Source organism: Centropristis striata, chromosome 10 (genome assembly GCF_030273125.1).
Source record: "Centropristis striata isolate RG_2023a ecotype Rhode Island chromosome 10, C.striata_1.0, whole genome shotgun sequence".
In the NCBI taxonomy this organism is placed as follows: Eukaryota; Metazoa; Chordata; class Actinopteri; order Perciformes; family Serranidae; genus Centropristis; species Centropristis striata.
The window spans coordinates 20,244,584-20,269,067 of record NC_081526.1 but is presented as its reverse complement, the minus strand read 5'-3'; the positions used below and the strand labels follow the sequence as shown (position 1 = coordinate 20,269,067).

The 24,484-nt window shown below is 38.4% G+C and overlaps 1 protein-coding gene across 1 annotated transcript in view; it reads left to right on the top strand.

Moving 5' to 3' along the window:
• man1a2 (mannosidase, alpha, class 1A, member 2) overlaps positions 1-24,484 on the top strand; it is a 161,590-nt gene that overhangs the window by 56,772 nt on the left and 80,334 nt on the right. The window contains exon 5 of the mRNA XM_059343553.1: positions 16,773-16,891. Within this exon, the coding sequence (XP_059199536.1) occupies positions 16,773-16,891 (119 nt within the window). The remainder of the gene's footprint in view (positions 1-16,772; positions 16,892-24,484) is intronic.

The following is a 24,484-nucleotide window of genomic DNA, read 5'->3' as shown; positions in this document are numbered from 1 at the left end:
CTGCAGCATCTGGGTCATGTCTGCACGTGACGGGATCCCAGGGCAAATCAGTGCATTACATTCTGGAAGCGTTGCGTGGCGGCACCATGGCAATGTACCCATGGGTGTGAAGGCCAGGGAAACAGAAATGACAAATGTATGTGCAGCTACTGAGTCAGGAAACCCAGAATCACCAAGTCTAGAACCATAAAAACACCTTTTATGGTCTTGCATCATATGAACTAACCTGTAGAACAGACAGGTACACCTAAAGCATGATTAAGTTGAGAAGAAAATGCATTCAGTTGCAATACCTAATACATGACCAGCTGACTGTCTTCTGTCCACTGGATTGTGGCCAATTTGTTTTATTTTGGTCTATTTACTACAAAATTACAATTTTAGGCAATTTCACTGTTACTCAGCTGTACAAATTCCCAACAGGATGTAGAGAGCATGAAATCCCATGACTGCTGGACTCCTGTCCTGTCTTGTCCCTGACATTTCTGTGGCCTCAGTTGGCGTTTTTCTTGGTATGCATGGTCTGTTTGTAATCCCCCTTCGAAAGCACTGTGAAGTGGCTGTTAAAGTATTAATCAGGCCTAAGCATTCAGACAATTTTCTGAAGGAATGTGAATAAAAACATGAGTGAATTGAATGTGAAGAGTTTCTTACTTACTATGTTGATGAAAAGGAGTGAGTGAGAAAACATGAGTCTAAGGTGTTGAGCCATTTATTTCTAGGGAAATTCTTAGAAGTTAAGATGTGCCAATTGTCTCAAGCTCAAGTTAATTAATCCATATTGAAATAAAGTGCTCACTGTGTGCACTGCCAGGATGGATTGATTGCAAGGCAAGATATTAAATGACCTGCAGACAGTAATCCTAGAGTACTTCTTCAGCGATTATCTTAAACTCTATGAATACAGCACGCTGCCAGCTGGATTCTTTCATCCAAAGCACTTTACTTAGCCATTAATGTATACATTTTTCATCATGGGTTATTCCAGTAAGGACTAAACCTCCTAATGTTTTTTTCTATTCAAAAATAAAGAGGGAAATATAGGACACCAAAGAAGTCATACAACACAGTCACAAGATCCATATTTAGGACATTTGTCGCTGATTGAATAGATCTACTGTGGCTAAGTTGTCCCCTAACACACATGAATGAACAGCAAGTTGAAACTGTGTATTTGTATCCGATATGAGCAGCTTCAGTAGTTCTGTTTTCCAGCAACCTTTGGGGATATTGGCTTGATGAATTTCAACTTCACCCCAGGAATATTTCCTAATTTCTTTCATATTCATAAGCTCCACAGCTCCCCAGTTATCCTCTGATTAAAATCTCCCATTATACAAATGTACGTTTTCACGACTAATGGCGGAATATTGTTGAACTGGTTAATATCTAGGTAATGAATGCAATGATTTCCCTTGTTGTATGAACTACAAAGCGACAAGCTGCTAAACTGAAAACAATGACATGCTTGAATGGACCACACATCAAGCTATTTGCCCTTTTTCTTCAGCTCAGCCTGAGGTATAGACTTGGATGTCTTCATGAGTGGCAGAGGGATGGAGGTGGGCTAGAGAGAGTTCACTGATGATCACTTTAAAATGACTGCCTGTGGGCCCAAAGCTGCTTTATATACGAGAAAAGGCTGGTATTAATTTGACCCCTGAGCTTCACAGCCCGACAAAGCATGTATGGAGTTCACAAAGATGATGGTGGCAGTTTTGTAGTGATTTTTGCAAATATGGATCCTTGATTTCAGGAAAAGGTAGACAAAAGCTCATTTATTCACATATTTATCACATTAAATGCACGTCTGTCTGTTCCTGAGCAGGGATTTCTCTTCTTTTGCTCTTTCTAAGGTTACTCTTAAAGGTTTTTGTTTGTCCCTCATTCAAAGCATATGACTAAGGATGGAGGATGTTGTACAGATTGCGAATACCTCTGAAGTAGGACCATATCGTAGGACGATATGGACCAAAAATTCATATATCCCAATGTTTTTATCGCAAAGTGAGAGCAAATGTTCAGTCGAAGTCAAAGTCAAATATGACATGTCACAAGTAGTTTTTTTTTTAAACCGTTTATATAAGTGAACATAAATACTGTATAACAACAGGAGTACCTTTTTTCAAATCAAAGCTCCATAAAGTGGACATTTAAATGAAAAATATCTTAAATAAAAGAAAAAAAATATTTTCCCGAAATAAATATATTTATATGAGAAAAGAATAACGAACATTACAAAAGAACTAAATATGACAAACCCTAATAAGGGCAGCATTTATATAAGAAAGAAAGAACTATATTGATACATGCGATATGATCTAATTCCATATCACAATTAAAAATATATTGATATATCTTTTATATCACTATATTGCCCAGCCCTACTCTGCAAAATTGACTTTTCAGATTTTATCTTCTGTACCTAGCTGGCTAAATAATGATTACTTTTTGAGCTCGTTGGAAACTTTATCTACAGTTGACTTTTAATATATCCAATTGATCAACACTGAAAACCCTAAAAATTGTCATAAATATGCATTTGAATGCCACATACATAAAACGTTAATAACTCAGGGTTGTGTACTGATGTTGAAATGGCTAAAGGATAAAAACAGGATTCAGATCCCATGTAAGAAGACAAAATCCATAGTTGATGTCCATTTAGAATAAGCATTGGCCCTGTATTGCAGGGTTCAGCTAGATGTAAGTATTATAGAATAATGAAAAGTATAAAGTATTCAATGAAAGTTTAAATACATAGACAGTTTTTAAATGTGACGTACCATAAAACAAGTAAGGCCTGAATCACCTGAAACAAACATGTCTCTTTTTATAGTATTTTCCCCATGCCATCAGAACTCTCTGAGGCCGAGTTCAGGCCTGATCTGCTTCTGTTAGCTGTAATTGGTTTATTTCCAATTCTGATGGGTTAGGCTTCTACATTATTTCTATTTCTGCAGACTTTGGTAGACACATTTGCTGTTAAAAAAAGGACTAAGGAGAGAATTGAATTCAGGTCCCAACAAGACGTCAAAAATTCCTCTAGAACTCTCCAACTTGGCCCTCCCTTACTCCCGTCTTTCCTTTTAGATTAAACTTTCAGCAGGCTGCCGGTGCCAAATTGGACAGGAGGGAAACAGGAGGATTTGCCTGCTGCTGAGTCCAGCAGGAATGTGCATAAGCCCTTCAAACAGAGGAGAGAAAAAAGGGGGACGTTTTATGAAAAACATTACCTTGTAAGTTCATACCCATAGGCTTTAGTTTTTTTTTTTTATTATCTTCCATCTATGTGATCAGATAATGATAAAAGCTGCAGTCTACAAAATAGTGGCACTGAATAATTGGATGAGTTACTTTAGAACCATTACCCACAATGCAGCTCTACCAAACTCTTGAGACTTTTAGGGTTTCTATTAATATTAATATAACTAGCCTGTTATAGGCTCAGGGTGGCTGGGCCATGCTGCGGTGGCAGTGGGAAGCTGTGAAAAAGAAGTTCCCCTTTTCACCTCCATGTTAATGTGGAAATTCAAGAGCAGGGCTAAGTGACATATTTCTTGAATGCTTTAATTGTTTTAATTACATGCCTCGGTATATACTTGCAGAGTTCTGTGACTTGTGTTACCTATACCTACGTACCTACCTACCTACCTACCTATACAGTATTTTTAAAAATAATTTTAATAGCAACACTCCTTCTGCATTTCCTTCTTTTAGTAGGTGGCAGCATCTGGCTGTTGTGGACATACAGAAATAATTTGTGACATTTATCCATCAGCAGGACGATGGAAAAAGAACTGGTTTTATTTTTATGAAACTTGGTGGAAAGGTGGAGCATTGGTCAAGAAAGAACTCATTACGTTTTGTAGCAGATCTGCATTCATGTGGTGTAGGAATAATCGGAAAATGAGTTTCCTGAGCAATAATATACAACACATAGTTGGGACAGAAGCATGCCGCAGATGGACTTTTGTTCATTTGTGCATATACAACTGACATGAATGGAAATACAACAACATCTTCTTTGCAGCGTCCATGATGTTCCAATATACTGATATGGTTTGAATCAGTATCATAATTATATATTTTTACAATATTTCTATTATTCCTGATATGGTAAATACAGTCAAATTGCTGTTTGATGCAATTAACTTTTTTTCTCTACTCAAAATGTCACATAACAATCTATAAATTAAATATGTTATGAATATAGAACATTGTGGTTCAAATTCACTATAGTTTACAAGAAAATGCAGGAGATGGTGTGGTGAATGGGTCAAACAAACCCTGGACTTTGACCCTGTAGACCAGTGTTCATGTCCCGTGTGAAAACAAGTCAATGGCCTTCATTTATCATACGAAAGTACGCCAGAAAGTCAGTGTAAAGTGGGCGTACGATCATTTCTACGCATTTTACCTTTTTCACTTTTTATGCTGCAAAAAAAAACACCTGTTTGTTCTGTTGCACCTGTTGGATGTCAGCGTTTCACTTTTGCCTCTGAGAAATTCCTCTTCTTTTGGATTTTAAACTTACTTTAAAAAAATTTTACCTCCTGGCTGCAACCAAAAAGCTGTGGAAAATTCAAGTCTGTGCTCCAAATGTAAAATATTCAGTGAGCGTCTTTGAGTTAATGACTATAATTACTTTTATTTCATAAACCTTTGTCGCTGCGTATTTCTGTAAAATGTCTATTTCGCTCCTGTTATTTGTGACGGTGCACTCTGCTAATAAAGCTGACTTTAAAAAAAGAAAAGAAAAAAATACTCTTTTTGGCCGTATTGCATCCTTCTGTGTCGTAAACTCTCAATCAACAGCCGACCATTGTTACACTGTGATTGGCGAGATACGAACGTTTGATAAAAACATGAACCCTGTCGTAAGACGAAATATATGCTCGTTTCTACACTCGTTTGATAAATGAGGGTCAATGTGTTTAATTGGAGTTTACCTGCATAACTGCATCCAGTAGTTTAGTGCAGAAGTAGTTGTTTTTAAGCCAAACTGTGTTCTTTTACCCTAAGCTTAGTTAAGTAGTTTTATTGCCTACAGTGAACTGTTTACCATCAGTTACACAAGTAAATTATTATTATTAATTATTAACATTGGAGGAATTGGGATGAAGAAGAACATGTCCTTCTGTCCTTTTATTGGATAGACTGATCAGCATCCATTTTGTAGCTTAGTTTTTTTTTTAACATTTTTTATGTAATTGGCTATGATCAATTTATGTAATCAGAGTTCTGAATATGCCAGTCAGACGACCATGTGTATATTACTGTTGGATTTTGAATTATTAGCTGACCTTCTTCTAGTTAAGCTGGTGAGGGCATTAAAACCCACCTCCTCCCCTCCACTCCATCACTTCCAATTTGCATTCTGAACAGCTTTCACTGTTTCTCCCAAATTACTTTGATCTAGGTACTCTTTTTCTATTAATCTGTCAGCGACACAGACCTACTTTTAACCTCTTGCACTATATATTTTCATCTAAACAGACCCGCTGCATGTGAGGGGAGCACAAATTGGACATTTCAAAGACCTAGATCGCAGTAACACAGTGTACAAAAGGAAACGAGAGGGCCAATTACTTCTCCAGTTACCAGCTCAAAGCCCACATATTCTCTGTCATAGTTGGGCAGATGGATAACTTAAGATGGCTTATTGGGTTTCTTTCTCATGAAGAAGTAAAGAGATGGAGTGCATAATGAAAAATATTCTTTGTCAAGTTTGTATTTTCACTGTGTCCTTGTGGGAGATTATTGCCTTGAAGCAATACATGTTTTTCAGTTGATGACAACATAACTGTAGCTGGTTGAAATCTCCATATACAATATTGTTTCACACTGTGTTGAACAATTTGAGTGCTTATTTGATGTCACAGGGAGCAGCAAGGAATAATAGGAAAACATTTCTCATTTTCCATTATTTGACTTTTGTTCAACTGTCTCATCTCAAGTGATCCCTAAAATGTGTTTGGATTCATATTTACAGAATTTGTTTTGTTGGATGTTTTTCTGCGCTTAAAAAAATCTTCATGTTCATTTGGGCGCATTTCAGCATTAAAGTGCCAAGGAAATCAAGGAAATGATTAAAAAAAGCTGAAGTGATGCACTCATTGACTCTATCTATTTGAGCAGCTGTTCCGTCCAAAATTAACCAGGCAAAAACCCAGAAGATAACAGTGCCACCACGTTTATTACAACCATGTATTCACAGTAGACTCTACAGTGAATACATGCATTGCTATAGAAGATGCACTATATGCATCCCTGTAGGAATATTGTACGAGTATTACAGGGATTTACCCACAGAGCATACAGCCTGTGGATTCGTGCTGTGTGATTCAGTCTAATCCCAGCTTGGCCTGTAGCGTTGGCACACTTTGGACACATTGTATATAATAGCGTCCTACCAAATGTGGCACTGAAATTCAGACCAAAGTTTAAGTGATCCTTTGATGCTTCAACTCTGAATTTTTATATATAAACATATTATTTGCATATTCCTTTAAAACAAGCTACACATGTCACAGTTTCCAAGGAACTTATTAGTTTCCTGTTCCTTGTGCAGATAAGTGAATGTCATCAAATGACGCTATAGTAAAACCAGTTCAGACTCTGGCTTTCTGGCACCAGGCCTGGAGACGGGCATTCAGGCTGAGGTTTAGTCAGGGAGCTCATGTTTAGCGGAAGGCCCAGTCTGACCAGTAACCCTCTGAGGCAGAAAACAGAACACAGCAGATGTTTCAGTACGTTGCCAAATAAGTTGGTAACCAGTTGTCCAGTGCCAGCCAGACTGGACTGATTCACCCTGGGGCTGGCTTTGTTTATCGCTGCTGGGCTCATTACAAACAGGCTGAAATGCCATGGTGGACCTGGAGCAACAGAGGCGGAGAAGATGCAATACAAATTTTATAAAATTGTGCAACGGTCTGTGACAGCAAGTGTTACTTGTCTTTAATCTGACACTGGCTAACACAGTCGAACGAAGCCTGAAAGGTCAGGGCTGAATACAAAATACTAAGTAATCTTCAAGATAATTGTTATTGTCATATTATTATATATAAAAAGTTGTTCTTATGACTATTGATAATTTAACCATCTTTTTCTGAAAGCAAAGTTGTTTTATATCTGTATTTTAGGTGGTTTTGTTTTTTAAATCATTACATAGTTTACTTAATGTGTTGCAGCTGAGCTGATGTTGGTACAGAGAATGTTAATGGCCACTTTTTTTATAAGCAAATATGAAGAATTTCTGATAAAAAAAATATTGTGTATGAATTGAAAGGGCCATTTCACCAGAATTACAAAAAAATGCATTTTATAATTTACCAAGTTGTGTCTACTACAGCATAATATTGTGGTAATTTGTTTGGCATTATTGTATTGATACATGGATGTCAAGTTTTTAATATTGCAAAAAAACTAACTAAAAGAAGTTACTTTGTTCACATGTTTGCATCAGTGAAGTTGGTCTATATAGACAATAAAACAACCTTGGGATGTTTATAACACAGAATGCAATAATTTCTTAATCCTTTTTTACATACATTTAATTGAAAGCTGCGCAAAGCTTAATTATATTTAATTTTTAAAATCATAAAACTTTGACTTCTGAATTGGATGCATTCTGTTTTTATAATATTTTTCACTGTTAGGGTTGTGCAAACAGTTCATTTCAGTTTGTTAGGTCCAGGTAACATGTATGATTGAATGTGCTGACCAGTCTCGTTGCTTAACAATCACAGTTTGCTGTAATAAAATGTCATTGTAGTAAGATGAACAGCCTTTATTTCAAAACAAAGTTTTTTCCTTGGGGAACATAGTATGCAGTTAAATAAAAAAGCGTATTAATAGCAATATACTGTAGTATATCTTATAGCAATAGTCAACATATGGCAGTATTTTCAGTATTTTGGTTTACTTGCCTGGTTTATGAAATATCGATTTGTGACAGTTTTGCAATATGATGAAAGGAAATATATTTGAAAATGAATTGCATTTAAAAAATATCAGCTGCAGCATCTTGTGCAAAAGAAAACAATGTCCTGGTTGTTCTGGATATGCATAGACCTCACCGTGTTACAATGAAAACCTTATATTGCTTGTAAATTGGTCCATATTTCCAAATAAACTATTATAAAGAAGATTGTACTCTTCTCCACTCAGTCCCTGCTGAGCTTTAAAGGTCACAGTTGTGGAGGATGTTACAGAAAGTGGGCAGAAGGAAGAGGGGAAGCCAGTGCAGAAGGTTGTGGCATCAGCAGGAGCTAAACAGTAAAGACTACAGACTGAATGGGATGGAGGAGGAGGTCGAAAGCAGAATCAGAGAGGCTACTAGAAAGGTGCGAAGTGAGTACGAGCGAGGGAGTTATAGTAAATGCAATAACACTGGAGCTCAGTCCAGTTCTCTCCAGCCAGTATCTGAATCAGATCCTGCTGAGAAACCCACTCTTTCTCTCACATGTTCACACACATGAACACAGGCTAAAAAAGAGGCAAGAAGTGCACACTAAACAGAACTGTCTGAACTACAAAAACTCCTCATGTTTCCTTTACACTTTCTTCCAATCCCATTAGTTTGAAATGCATTTTGTTTGAAATTCTTCAACATGCACACACACACACACACACACACACACACACACACACACACACACACACACACACACACATACACACATTGTCATTGGAATAGTGAAATCCCTAGCCCCTTACACTAGCCCTTAACCTAACATTCACCATCACAACTAATTGTAACCTTAACCCTAAAACAAACTCTGAACTCTTAAACAAGCCTTTAAAGAAGTGAGGAAAGCCAAAATGTCCTCACTCTGTTGGTTTAAAATGCGTTTCCGTCCTCACTATGTAGGAAGTGCAAGAACACACACACACACACACCTGAGCTCTCCATCATCTCCCACTCTCCCACAGCTGACAGTTTACAAGACAGAGAGAATGGAGACTGAATAATGACATCACGTTTTCCTGCCTCGTGTGAATTCATAGCAGAGAGCTCTGAAACCTGTTGTCTAATGAAACTGGCACAGGGAGCGGGACTGTTTGAGAGAGAGAGAGGGAGATGGTAGAAGAAGGGGAGAGAGAGAGAGATGTGGGTGAGATTGTGATAGATGGTGAGAGGAAGTCGGAGAGGTAGTAAGAAGGTGTGTGGTGTAAATTCAATCAAAGGAAAAGGCATGAACATGTATCTAAGTTAAGAGGAAGAGAGTTGGGTTGTATGTGTGTGTATGCATGAGGCTGTGTCTATAATTCCGCAAATAAATAATCCTCATCCTGGCCAATTTGTCTCAGATAAGCAATGTCTGGCAACCCCCAAACCCACCTTTTGGAAGTGCCAAATCGGCTTCATTTGATGCAGTTGGCGTTGTATAAAATGGCCGCACAGCATTCAGATGCAGGGCAGATGGTGGGAGCCGACAGCAACAGGCAGTGTTGTGTTGACAAGAAGAACAGTGGAACAATACGAGGCCAGATATGAGGACTGAAGACAGGCAGAGACAGGGTCCAGGCAGATAAACAGGGGAAATGAGAGGTGCGCAGAGAATGCTCGGCAACAGAGAAGTGCAGTGAAAGGAATATCCATGCATCAGGTTTTGAATGGAGAATTACAGGAAGATTAGGAAGAAAACAGCAAAGCAGTGATGAATGAGAACAAACAGATGGTTATGTAGAAGAAGGAGGGACAATTGAAAAGATGGAGGGTGTGATGGAGCAGAAAGGGGGATGGAGAGGAGAGACTGTTCAGGTATGATCACAAGGTTATAACCAAACATGAAAGTGAGTCGAACTTCTCAAGGTTGGCCAAACACATCCCACATCAGAGTCGGGGGAAAAAGTCAAGTAAACTGCAAATTAAGATTCCCTTTTGCTTTGAAGTCACAGCTGAAATTACAAATTGGGGAGGGCGATAAATAAATGAGAGCCAGGTGTCAGAGGAGAAGATGTTACTGATAGATAGGAGACTGGGCTGAACAAAGAATATTTATGAGGACATTGCATAACTTTCTGGTTATGTTTTTTATAAAATAATATGCTCCAAATTGTGCTTCTAGTGCATGATAGACAGGTGTTGGATTGGCTGGGTTCCTCTAATACCAAATGTTTTCTTAAAAGCCTTGAATCTTTTTAAGGTTTTAAAAATACCTTTTACTTTGTGTCAATTCCCCTCCTTCTCTCTGACTGGACCTGCAAATAAATGGAGCAAAAGTTCTATTAACGAGGAAATATCTCCTACTGAAGGTTCACCCTAACATTGGTATGTGGGGGTTGTTCTATGTTAATACTATCAAATCTACTACTACAAGTACTTAGTGGTTTTTACATATATGCTATTGTTACAGATATTGTTCTTACTGTTCTTAGTTTTTATCGTCCTTAGTTGTTGAAGCTGTTTTTTAGTACAAATTTTCTCGACATGTTCTTGCTTTTGTTTTGTTTAAAATTTAAATTAAATGTATTACTACTACTACATTCCCTAAAGACATCAATATAACTGGGTTAATGTTGATCTTTTGGCCTGATCCAGACTATAAAAGAAGTGAGAAGATTTACTCTAGGATTTACTCTCTGATTTGCAATCAGAACAGCCCAGATTATTATGGGATGGGTTCAAATGTAGCACATTTGCCAACTAAACATTTATTTTATGAACTCTATTCCAGCATAGTACTGGCTTTCCAGATTTGTAATGCTGTTTTACGCCAAATTCCTACAGTACTATCAGACAGTTTTTTGCCTCTTTTCGTGCCAAAAGTCAAAATGATTCATCGTCTTTTTTGTGTTCTGGTTTTGGAACGATGAGGACTCTTGGAGAACAAATAGATACAGAATAGGATAAAGGCTCTACATGATGATTTGTTTGTCACCCTTGGCAACTATCATGTTTTTCCCAAATGATTATCAGATTTTTATGATTCTATTATCTCAAATGGCTTAAAAAATAGTGCAAAATCTCCCCAGGGGAGTATACCCCCCAGACTCCTCTAGCTTTGGGCTTGGCCTTGAATGTTTACATCTAGCTCTGCCCCTGCTGATATGGAAAGCTATTAGTCATAATTTTGGTCTTTCAAATCAGGTTTGCTGGAAGTATTTCATCAACAGGTAAGTAAACACAACATTTCTAAATATCACAGATTTAAAACATTATTCAAACGCAGACTGTGTGACGTTATAAATGGAAGACTTTTAACACACCTTCAAAACTTAATTATATATTCAACTGTACAATGTACAGTGTAATGCAGATGGAGTTTTACAGTTAATAAAAGCACAGCAATGAGGAGAATGATACTTGCCCTAATTATACTATGCTGTGCATTCTATCAGATGGAGATTTTAAATAATGTTACTGTTACTGTCCACAATGAGTGATAAGATGATACAGGCTTAGATTATAGTGAATGCAGTCTCAGATCTCAGCCCTAACAAGACAGAACAGGACAAAGTTGTGTCTGGTGATTTTGTTTGTAGTTTTTCTTGCATGAATGCACTAAAAGAGCTCAGAGATGTGCTGAAAAGGGTCGAGCAATTTAGAATGCGCGTCTTGGTATTTTAAAAGGAAAACATGGGTAAAGAACTCAATGTCAATATCACATTTTCTTTCTCTGTGTTATTGTTGTGAACAAACAGGAGCCACTGCATTCCGGAGCTGTTACACAAAACCTTGACATCAATGGAAAATTCTCTGACTCGAGAACTTTGACAGGCCTCTATCTTTGCCTCAATGGTGTCACATTGCTTCGACTGCCTACAGCGTACCTGCAGGTGATGAAAGTGACAGAAGGGAGGGAGATGGGGGCTGCGCGGTGCAGCAGAGGGGGCCCCGCTCCACCAACAGTCAGGCCAATCTGTCAAGATCCGGCAGGCGGCCAGGGCATCTTGCTATCAGCCTGGCCTGCCCGACTGCGGTGTATTTTTAGAGTGATTTAGAGGTTCCTGTCTATAATGATAATAACGCTGCGGCTCCCGCATGAAGCCGGGCGCTCTCTTTTTGAATGGAGTCAAAGATAAGAAGGGATGGCGGGGAGGCTCAGGAATTCCAACAGCACGCGCTGTAGCTGATATGAAATGGGGAAGGATTTAAAGGGCAACACCACTGACTTTTACCATGGTTATATGCTGTGAATGAACATGCTTTGGACTGAACCAAACACAGTGAGCAGTGCTAGAGGGGGGTGGAGATCATCTGATGAGACATTGAAACATCTTGATTAGGGGTGTGACGATACACTCAGCTCACAAGACGAGACACAATATTGGGTTCACGAGAGCAAGACGAGACTTTAAGAAAATTACAATGACACAATATATGACTGGACCAACACACTTTTATTTAACCGAGTTGCACATGCATTTTGAAATGTTTTATTGTAACTCTTTACATGCATGATGTAGGCATGAGCTTTTAATACACTTCTTCCACAAATTGAATCTAAAATTAAAATTTATAAAAGTTAAAATATGATAAATAAAATTAAATATCTCTTTCTTTTTTTTTCAAGTGCAAACAATATAAGCCGTGCTTCCTTTAGGGGGAAGAGTGGCCACCGGTAAAGTCTCAGGCCACGCCCTCTCAAATGTCCACTCACTCTGCATAACTCCATGACAAAAAGGCTCCCAGAGGGATTTACAAGACTCCGGAGGTGACGTATGGTTTTCAATCGTTCGTAATCGCTTAGCAACAGTTTCGGCCGTGATCACATAAGCGATGGATTAAACACAGGAGTAGCAACTGTGGCCGCCTTCGCTTACTGTGCACAACATCAGCAGCTGATCAAAACATAGCAGCATGGCTAATTATGCACAGCATCTCTGCTGATCATAAACATAGCGATCTTGAATTAACTGGCAACGTAAACTACACGAAGTGTCCGGTGCTCGTTGTAAACAAACAGAGATTGCCAAGTGAACACCTCCTGCAGCAGCAGCACATACACACTGTACTGCTACAGAGCTAACTGTTAGCCTATTAGCAATTTGCAGACTTCGGCTCTGCAGCTGGGAGAGACTGCTGCAGGAGGACTGTGCCGCTTCGGTTAGTTCTTACTCTTACAGCTCACAAATCTCGCGAGACAGATTTTTAACGTGATGAGAAATATCGTTGAGTTTATTCTCGCGAGATCTCGTCACACCCCTAATCTTGATGCATTGTTTACATATTAAAGAGGAGATTAGGTCATTAATGCCCCGAGCAGTTTCAGGCCCTTCTTTTTGCTCCTGTCACATTTTATTCACGGTGACCTTGTTTCTCACTGCAATAGCACAATCATGGGTACAAGCAAAGAGACCTCAAAAAGGAAGTAATGAAGACATACAGAGTAAAGGCACCTGTCAAAACCTGATCTGATGAAAACAAAACTTTTCCCCCTTGGAGCAAAACAGTGCCGTTAGCTGGCGGCTAACTGCTTCAGGGGAAAGAAGTACAAACATAGCACCGCAACATTAACATTGTCTTTTAAAATACAGTTTAAAAGACAATGTTAATGTTGCGGTGCTATGTTTGTACTTCTTTCTGTAAAACTGTATTTTACTGCTGTATTTAATTTTTATTTGACTAATTACTGTCTCACAGTCAACGGGAATTTAAGTACTTTTATAATGAGTGTAAGTATGTATGTATTTTTGTGTTTTTATTTCTGTGTATTTGTGCATTGTGACGTTGCAGCAAGTGTGATTTATGATGCAGTGGCTTAGAGGCCACCATGCGACTCAAAGCCAGTAGACTGTCCATTGTTTAGCGGATGATCACACAAACATTCAAACAAACAGAATATAAACATAATTCCCTGCTGCACAACTGTGTGCTTAGCTGGTGGCTAACTGCTTTTTGACCAAGTAAGAGACACCATAGCAAATAATAAACACTGATGTGCATTATTTCTTCACTTCACCACAGTTGGCACCCACCAAGTCAGGTACCTGCGCTGCTGTTTATTTGGGGTTTTTTTCTGATGACTTTGTGACTGATTGATGTGCTGTAACTGCTCAAACCCACAGTGGAGATACAGTCCACTACCATTGAGGTAAAGTTCTGAAGTCGCAGCAATAATAATCAAAATGCAAAATGTATATTGTGGAAACACTGAACCCATTTACAACAAAATACAGTTCTGACTGGCAGCCCAACTGTAAAATGTGTTGTATTTTAAGTAATTTTATCATATGTGCCTTTTGTCAGACAAAGTTCTTACTCCATCATAAATAATCCCCTGCTGTTAGAAGTAGACTGTTGGGTGGTGCAGCACAATCTAACATTCACAGTTGTCTTCTGTAAATACAAGTAACATCCTTGATTGTCACATCTGCATCATGAGTGTTTAGTCTATGTGGAAATGAAAACGTACAGGTCCAATTAATCACTTGTGAGAGAAAGGGCAACAGTGACTGCACAAATAGCACAAAGAGATACATTAATAAACTTTATCCAGCTATCAGGCATCACTACAACTAGATGAAAGAAGAAAACTTGATGGGTTTAAAAAGCTGCTCAGGGTAAAGAACAAGGACTCACTGAATCTCTGATTGTTAATATCATCCCCAATCAAATCCCTGACCCTGAGGGGATGTGATTCTGACTATACATTCAAAGCCTGTAGTATTTTAAAAGCTCAACATTGATGGCTGTGCATTATTAGGAGATAACAGTCCCAAAGCTGAAGGCAGAGAGTTGCTGAGCTCTGCTGTAGTAATATTACACTTAGGAACAGTATGAAGAGTGAAAATACAGCAATGCTTGGAGCCAACAGAGTTGCAACTTACTTAAAGGGACAATGAGTAATGTTTGATTTCAGTGGTGCACAAAATAACTAATATTTCTGAGATATCTGGCTTTTAAACTGGAACAGAATCACAACAGTTTTTATCAGTAATTTCCATAACAGATTTTAATTATATGATAATATGACACCTTTGATTTATCCGTGCACTAATTAGCTTGGTTTAGGATCTCTGTTGCAAGGCACTGACCTAATTGTGTCATTTAAAGACTACTGTAATCACTGGGATGTAGATGAGATGAGGCACAAAGATATTTGAATTCCCGCTGGTCACAGATGCAGGTCGGCTACATCATATAAAGGCTGTTCAAATATTAATTTAAATCTTGATCTGAAAGATTCAAACCTGCAGGGCTCTGATGAGGGCTTCGCTCAGGGGCAACTTAGCAACAGCTGCATGCATGTCCATTTTTACTGTATTTTGCAGCCTCTTGAATTTCCAGATTGAGTTCACACCAAGAGGTATCGCTTCGGAGAAATGGACGAGTGGAGAGCTCTCTGGGAAATTTAGGAATCTTTTGCATACTAATCATATGATTAATTATAGATTTCAGTATTCTCCTGTACACATGCTCCTCTGGGGTGTCTTTGAGGATCCAGATATCAATTAGACTAGACAAAATACTAGGGTAGGAGTAGAGAGGATTTGATAAATTGCCCAATGAATAACTAAAATTATAGTTAGCAGTATAGGCTAACTGTTGTCACTGTCCTTTCTTTAACCACTATCTCTGGTCATGAGGCTAGGGCTGATTAGGCATCAGATCAGTTGTTGATGATTAAAGGGTTGACTGATAATTGTTTCTTCCCTCTGCTGTTGTTAAGGTGATTTAAACTAACTAATAATTTACGATGCATTTTGCGTTGTTTCTAGTGGAGTGGCATATTATGTTATGATATTGTCACGTTGTTTGAAAAGCGCAGACACTTTTATGCTATTTTTTTAGGTGTAAATATTTATAAGTATTTTATAAATGTTTATTCATGTTACATTCACAGTATCACCAGAGAAAGCTGAAAGGTTTGATCATTTCAAAGCTCTGTTAGATGCTGAGCCACGGTCAACATCATCGTTCAAAATAAATTCTAAAGAACAGCAGCAGTAATTTTGAAAATGTGAAATGATTTAATAAAAAACAAATATTCTGCTGCTATTATCAAGGTAATAATATATAGTTTATCAAAAGAAATTTAACTATTTAACTATTTACCGTTCACAAGGAGTCATATCAGATCAACAAGTAACTTTATTAGCCTGCTCTTCATTTTCTTTGCTTTATCCTCTTTACTTTCATCTGCCAATATATTCTCTTTCTGGTTCTCGACACAAACGGTCTGTTTGTTCAGCAGCTCTCTGCCGGCCCTCTGTTATACTGAGAGCTCTGGGTGGAGGGTTGGGAGGCGGAGAGGGGTGATTTTCTGGTCAGCTGTAACTTAATGAAGCATCCACACCAGCATGTTTTTCTTCTCCTCTGTTGAGCCTCATGAGTGAAGCCACAGAGGAAGGGGGAGAAAGAATATACAGAAATTATATTTGAGAGAGTACAGGATTCAGAAATCAGCTTTGCCCTGATGTCACAGCGCCCAATACTGGTCGGGGGAGAACATTACACAGATTTTGTTGCTTGGACGAAATGGCTTTATTCGTTATATGTTGTGACTCATCTGGATTTAACATATTAATTGGTTCTCTCAGTGATTGTCTGAGCATGATTTTCATCTCTTTCTGCATGTTTCTTCCCATGTTTGCAGCAACGGTTCAATTGCATAAACTACAATTCAGTATTTTCTTATTTTTTCAGTGCAACAAATGCGCTCGTTTCGCCTTCACATATTAGGCCCTTTGTGTTCCGTGATTAGTTTTCTACTCATAATTCCCGGAGGTGCAAGGTTTTATATGAAGCGAATTAGTTAGTGCGTGACTGGACAAATGAATCTCATTATCCTGTTTGTTTCACCGTGTGTCTTGTGCAGGAAATTCCCAACTCGGGGCGACCATTGTGGATGCCTTAGACACCCTCTACATCATGGGACTGCACGAGGAGTTCAAGGACGGGCAGGAGTGGATCGAGCAGAATCTGGACTTCGGAGTGGTGTGTAGCTAAATTTCTTAATACGCATGAAATGTATGGAGCATGCATGCTCAGGAATTCTTTACGCTTGATGTTGTATTTGTTGATGTTTTTTCACTCTGAACAAACTGCACAAAGGTTTATGAGAGGACACAGATTCACACTGTGACCTCAGTGTTAGTTATTTGGCATTATTGCGATGTGGGATTAAACACTTTATGGTTCCATTACCTTCTCCTGCTGTGAACACGACAAGAAAGACCTTAGAAATTACAAATTATCATTTCTCATCAAGGTCAATAGCTAAATGCTTCATTTGGCCAATCACTTTACCCTCTCTGATGAGAGCCATGGCTGATAGATTAGCCCTGAGCATCCATTGAGAGACAAATAATTATGTAACAGTAACTCAGAGTTTATACTGTTGATGTCATTTTCTTGAAAAGTGCCTTCGAGAACCATTAGACCTGAGATGGTATAAGCAGGTGTTGCTCAAGTTGCATTTAGTAGGATTCAGTCAAATTGTATCAAAACAATTTCAAAATACAAACACTTCTCCTAATTTACACTTTGTACATCATTTTTTTGCAAATGTTGAATGGGTCAAAATATAACTTTATTTTGACTCAAAAAAAAACTAAACTGCCTTCATTTCTACATTTAAGTCATTTTTTAACAAGGTTGCATGATTCCTTGTGTGTGACATGTTGCTACAACTAAGTATGATAGAATATATTCATATTTCCAGTATTAGCCCCCCCTATCATCTTTCACACTCTTAACATCCTCCTCTCTTTTCCATCTCACTTGTTGATCAGATCTGCAGCTTTCCTCAATTATTTGTCTCCTCCACTCCTCCTTTCCCATTACCATCTTCTGTTCTTCTGTCAATCACCTCCGTCAAATCCCTTTTCCCTTCTGTTATGTTTTTACTGTGGTCCCTGCATGCTCCTACAACCTCGTATCTTCCATCCTACATTACTATTTTATCATCTTCTTTTTTTCTTCTCTATTTTACTGTCTCTCTCTCTCTCCCTCTGTTTTCTTTTATAACCTCTCTGTAGTCTCTGGACATGACCCGTTTATTGCCTCCTATCCCCGGTCTTTCATTACATTTGACAATCACTATTTTTTATCTGTCCCTCTATCCATCATCTGCCTTGCTTGTAACTTCTTTTATCATTTTCACCCTCTGTCCATCCTCCCGTTTTTTCCTTTATCCCCTTTTCCTCCATAATTCTCACTCTTTTCCTTTCCATTTATTTATTGCCCTCTATCTTCAATCCCCTCACTATCTCTCTTCCTCATTATCACTCCGTCACTGTCCTTGTCCTGGGAAATATGTGTTTGGGAAAGTCTGGGAAAGCTCATGTTTTATTTGCTCTGGCAGACACGTCTGCTTGTAACTTGAGATCCGATGAGGCAATCGCGACCATTTCATCTAATGTGGGGCATGTCTGAAACTAAAACAATAAAGTGGAACTCCGCTGAGGCATTTTCAAATACAACCAAGACGGCTGCAGTTGATGTGGAACTTTCTGTCGAAGCCATATCACATTAGTATTGAATGAACTGGACGATATATTTTCTCAAGTGTGTAAAGGAGCGCTATCGCAGGTCCTTCTTTCCTGCAGCAGTCAGACTTTACAATGAGCACTGCTCCCAGTAGACCACACACACTCTAAATTGTTAATCCTTTTGTTATGTTTAAATTGTAAATTGGTTATACTTTTTTATTTTTTTTTTATTTGTTTATTTGCTAATACCTTTTTATATGTGTAGTTTATACTGCTTGTTTACTATTTATAGTTATTTTTATTGAAACTCCTATCAGTCTTGCTATCCACTTTGCTGCTGTAACACTGGAAATTTCCCGGTTCTGGGACTAATAAAGGAAAATGTAATCTAATCTAAAAGAAAACAATCACATACACTTACTATTATTTTGGAGAAGAAAGATGTGTATGCTGTTCTTCAGATGGGCTTAAAAGTTACACTGTGTTGCATTTTTCTATCACCCAGGTGTTATTTTTGCACTAAGTGTGATTGGCCATCCACACCAGGCCGACCTGGTTACTGGACGCTCAGCATCATGTTTCATTGCTATAATTACTTTCTGAATTTTAATCTATGTCATTGATAACGCCCCATTGAACTGAAAATGAAGTGAGAGCTTTAAAACTAATTTGCATTTCCAACTTTATGCCAAATTATACATTTTTCACCTTTTCTTTCTCTCGTCATTTTTTTTATTCTTTCTATCCTCCAACTGGTTTCCTCACATTCATTCACAACTTACCAGCTTCCTTTCATTTATCCATCCCCCTGACATTGCTCTCACACCTCTTCTACACACCCCCTTCTCTTTTGTTCTACATTACCTCTTGTCTTTTTCCTCCCCTGTCTCTCTGCTTCCTCATTATGGCTAAACTGTCATCCCTCGCTTCTTCCCCTTCTGTCACACGTGTCTCTTCTAAACCCACCCAAAACAAAATCATTATTCTGTCCATGCTTTCTCCTTGCTCTCCCTCCTTTTTTTTTCTTACTCCTGAGCTTGTTAGTCCCCCTACTGAGGCAATCACAGGGCAGCTAGCAGGTAGGCAGCAGGATCTAACAGTCTGACACTTGGAGGGCTAATTAACCTCAGGATCACTGTGGTTGAGCAGGGGAAAGAGGGATACAGGGAGGAGTTGAGAATGGAGAACGGAGGAGGGAGAGAGAGAAAGAGGAGAAGGGCTTAGAGGGAAATACGGAGCGTAAAGAACAGAGGAGGCAGCAAGAGAGGTGTGGAGGGAGGGAGGGAGGGAGAGAGGGAGAGAGGGAGAGAGGGAGAGAGGGAGAGAGAGAGAGAGAGAGAGAGAGAGAGAGAGAGAGAGAGAGAGAAGCTGTGACGACAGGTTGAGGGCGACACAAATGGGCAGTAAAGAAAGCTATAAGAAAGAAGGAAAGAAAGATGATTTGGGTCGGAGTCTAGGTGAACGAGAGAGAGAGAGTCAATTGAACCTTTGAACCCAAGGATTTTTTGCTTTGCTCCCTTTATTGACAAAAAGTGAAGGAAATGTTCCCACCAGTTAATAAACTCATGACAACACAGGTGTTACAGACACAAACTGGACATAAATGGACAAAAGACAATGCAATCAGCAATTTCTTTAATTCCCAAGCTAGGAAAGTTTTTTTTTTTTTTTTGTAAATCTATGCCCTCATTTTTGTATTTGATGCATTCTGTTTATTCTTTTTATTTTATTTTACTCAGCGTCCCAACTTCTTTGTAATCCAGGCTGTATAAGATTTCAATTTTCCATGTGGTTCTTATGAAGTTCAAAGGAATATTTAGGTATATTTAAGTAGAAAATGAAAAGAGATAAGATGCAGATTAAAAAAAATACAATGTATTATTTATTAGAAAATTATAAGATCTGACTCAGAATTGAGCTTCAGTTCAACATTTTAATCACAACAATAAGAGTATTATTTAAAATATTCAGCTGCCCAGTGAGGATTTAGTTTCATCACTAGTTTTACTCTGATGATGCTCGTACATGTAAAAAAAAAAAAAAAGAAGCACATTATCTGTACTGGATACTTGTTACATCAGATTTGGGTCAACCCTTAAATGTTCTATGAGTTCCTCCTGACACGGTGGAAGATAAGAATACAACTACAACACATATACCTGTAATTGTGAAGGTTTGAGTCATTAAATCAAAGTATTCTTGTTAAAATTGTACAACGAAAAGATTTTTCTAGCATTGCGATATCAGAATTTCCTGATGGAGCAGCTGCTGTAATAAAACTTGCCTCAGCGACAAACAATATGAGATTTGCACCTTATGAAAAAGGTGGAGAAATATTAAGAGCATTACAAATGCAATAACAATGACAGGAATATGAGACGATGAGGAAAAAAATAGCAAATGTGTTTGAATTAAGTAATAAAAATCAGAGGCAGGAGAGGAAAGAGAGAGAAGCCCTCCAGTTCCACAGGAGAGGGAATGAAGAGGAGAGATTAGAGGGAGGAGAAGAGGAGAGGATGAGGCTTGAAGCTGCTGTTAACGAGCAAGAGAAGGAGGGAGGTGTGTCGCTATGTTTTCATTAACGGCTTGGTTTGATGCCTTTTATACCTGCATGCATTAGGTACAGGATTCAGGCATCAGCTTCCAGCTACTGTAACATTCATGAAATGTTAAGCTAGCTTTGGCTGAGTCTCAGCAGTATGGCCGTGGCATTACTTTGGCTTTTTCACTCAGGCCTTTTACAAAACAGGTAATTCCCCGGCTCATAGGAAGCAATACTTTTCAGATCAGCAGTGGCCTGGCACTGTAATTGGCAGCAAAAGTGTTATTAAGCTTGGCTCTTGTGAAAATCAAAGATTTGTTCAACCCAGAGCGTGCAGCCACACCCAGGCTCTGTAGTTAGAGCTGTGAGGCTGGAATAAGGGCATGGCCTGGATTTCCATGTAGGAGATTAAAGACATCACTCTTAGTCAAGTTTAATCACTCTGCAAGTAGCTAACGTTACACTGACCTTAACTGCTGCTCTGTGTGTGTGTCTGTGTGTGTGGGTGTGTGTGGGTGTGTTAGAGCCAGTTTGACCTTTTATACTGAAGACGTTTTTCACTTTATTATAAAAATATTTGAAGATCAGGACTGACTTTGGATTAAATGTGCATGTCTTTTGAATGAGTAGTACTGTCGGGTTTACACTGTCCCGCCTCCTCTCAAGGATAATTCCTCCCTCTTATTATTGTCGTTTTGACATCAAGTTAACTTTGTCCTCAGCTGAGATCAGAGAACATGTCACTCCAGCAGGGACTCATGGAAAAATAGAAACACTGTTTTATGTGCAGTAATTAATCATGTTACCAGTTAACCCAACCCACTTTCTTGGATTTAATATCTGTAATAATCACGCTTTGTTCAGAAAAACTACACAAAATAACGTTTGTCTTTCTTTACCCGTCTGATTTCTTGATAGTGATGAGCCCTTGCTGCTGGAGCCCAAATGTTACAACAACCAGTTTAAATGAAGTTGTAATAAACTATAATTGTGCTGATTTGAAGTCGAACAGATGTCGAACTTTCACCGAGAACAACAGGGTTTGTGACTTGTTTGGGGTGGCTGTGGCTCAGTTGGTAGAGCGGCCTCGGCCACCAGTATGAATGTGTGTGTGAATGGGTGAATGAGCCTAGTGTGTAGTGTAAAGAGCTTTGGATAAAAGCGCTATATAAGTGCACTCCATTTACCAGTCATGTAACTATGTCACTTTCAATAGTCACGTCCTCGTAACTCCTTCACTTCCAGGATTTACGTACATTTTGTTTCCAACTCTTTAAACTGTCTGGTAAGGTTAAAAGAGTGTGTGCCATTTTCCGAATGCTCCCCTCCGCTCTCGTGCATCGTTATGGGTGGTGCTGACACAACCTCTTCTGTCATTTAGGTTGCAGATCTTGTTAGTAGCTAAGTAGAGATGAGCGTGTACACAGTTATCTGTATTGGTTCAGAACAATAAATTATATGTATCCGTTCTCGATTTAGGCGGGGTTTAGTCTGATAATATTTGGGTTGATCAGAAGTTGTTTAATTTATCAGAAAAGTATTGACAAAAAATTTACAACATTTTGGATCACAAGAGTAAGAAATTTATTCCCAGCTACCCAATGGAGATTTTCTTTTTCCTTTCCTTCCTTTTCCACATTTTTCTCATAAACATTAGGTGCACCGGACTCTCTGCTCAACTAAGGTTCGATGAAATCCTCCTGACATCCACAATTCATAAAACTTTCTATTTTATTCTTACGGACTGCCAGAGTTTGTTGTCTTAAAATGGGATTTATTGTTTTGTTTTGTACTAGCTATGGAAATTCACTGATATACTACTAAATTTCTAGTATGGAGTCATCCCTATCGTCTATTAGTCCTGTTCATGACAAGTAGTCCTGTCTTAAAATCATACTTTCATGGCTTTGATATGCCTTTAACAAACGTATGCATGTTTTTATTGTGTGTGTCACACCCTCCCTCCACACATCCCAATTCAGCCACCCACCTGCCACCAGCACATCCAGCAGTCACACCACTAATGAATGATTAAATAGCTGCCATGTCATGTTGAGCCAAGCAGTGAGTCATTGTTGGAGTCTCTGTCCTGGTGGAGCCCCCGCACTGCAGCCTGCCCTCACATGATGGATGAGGTCTGCATCCATCGCCAGGCTCAAAGATCCACCAAATTAATGGAGTCGGTTACCTGACGCATTGATACCGCTGGTTAAATTGAAGATTTTATCAGAGAAGATGAGGCAGAAATGGAGAGATAAATTAATGCTAGGTGTCAAAAAGTATGTTCGAGCCCAGTTTGATTAACTAGATTTGGTCATAAAAGAGCAAAAGTTCCTCATTTGAATGTCTTAATTGCAGGTTACATGGTGAAAACATCAGCATTTGAACATTACATGTGACCCTGAGTTCTTTCACACATGAGAGGCATAGAAGATGGTTTCATGAGTAACATTCTGCTGTTTATTTTCCATGACATTGCAGCACTTTCTTAGTCCTACACGCTGAGAGCCGTCATGTTTGTCATGATTAGACACCCACTCTCCCATCCTTTCCCATTTCCCCCTGAGCCTTTAGCTGAGGGTGTAAGGCATTGACAGTGCGCTCCTCAGCTCTGTGTGTTCCTTTATCTTGTCACCTGGAATGACAAGTCATTGCAAAAATTTAATATTTTAGCCGAGTCGCCCGGGTGACATGTTTTTCACTTGTTTGCCTTCAAACTTCAAGGACTATCACATTTTTGTGTCACGCTCTAGTAAAATATTTGAGCCCAGCCTTGTGTTAAGGCTACATGCTGCACACACAGATACACACCACACACTGTGAATTCAAACAAAGAAATCATGTCACATATTTGCATCGCTTGTGTTGAAAATATTCTTTTTCTGCTGGGAAAATGCAACACAGATACAAGCAGGCCTGCCATGATAGGTACTTTTTGTTGGATGGCATATAAAAATAGACAATGTTATTGACAATTTTATGTAAATAAAGATTTTAAGATGATATAATGATAATAAAATATCATTGTAATGCATGTACCCACAAAGAGCAATGGACTTGGTAATTCTGACAAAAAAATAGCATAAAATTTAAAAAAAATAAAAAAATAAAAAAATAAATAAAATGAATGCTCAGGCTCTTTTAGCAAATTAAAATTGCATTTAATTAAATATTTTGCATTTTGCACAGGGGTATACTGAGTCATTAACAGGCAATGTACTGCCAATTCAATCTTTTTTTTATTATTTAAAATTCTTTCTTTTTTTATTGCATCATGTTGGTTTAAATGTTGGTGACATTCTTATGTAAATGTTAAATTATCAAGCTCAGTAAGTCCATATTGCAATTACTGTGTAAGGCCTATATGCAAAGAAAATAGATTAATACTTTTGCATGAAGGATGGATGATGAAGGTGTTTGCAACCTCTGAAAGAACACAGAGAAAACACACATCAATCACTGAAGAGAAGATAGTAAAACTCATTTTACCTCACATGATAATTTAATATTAATCAGTTCTATTATCTTCCTGTTAAGTCAGGAACAGTGTGATTG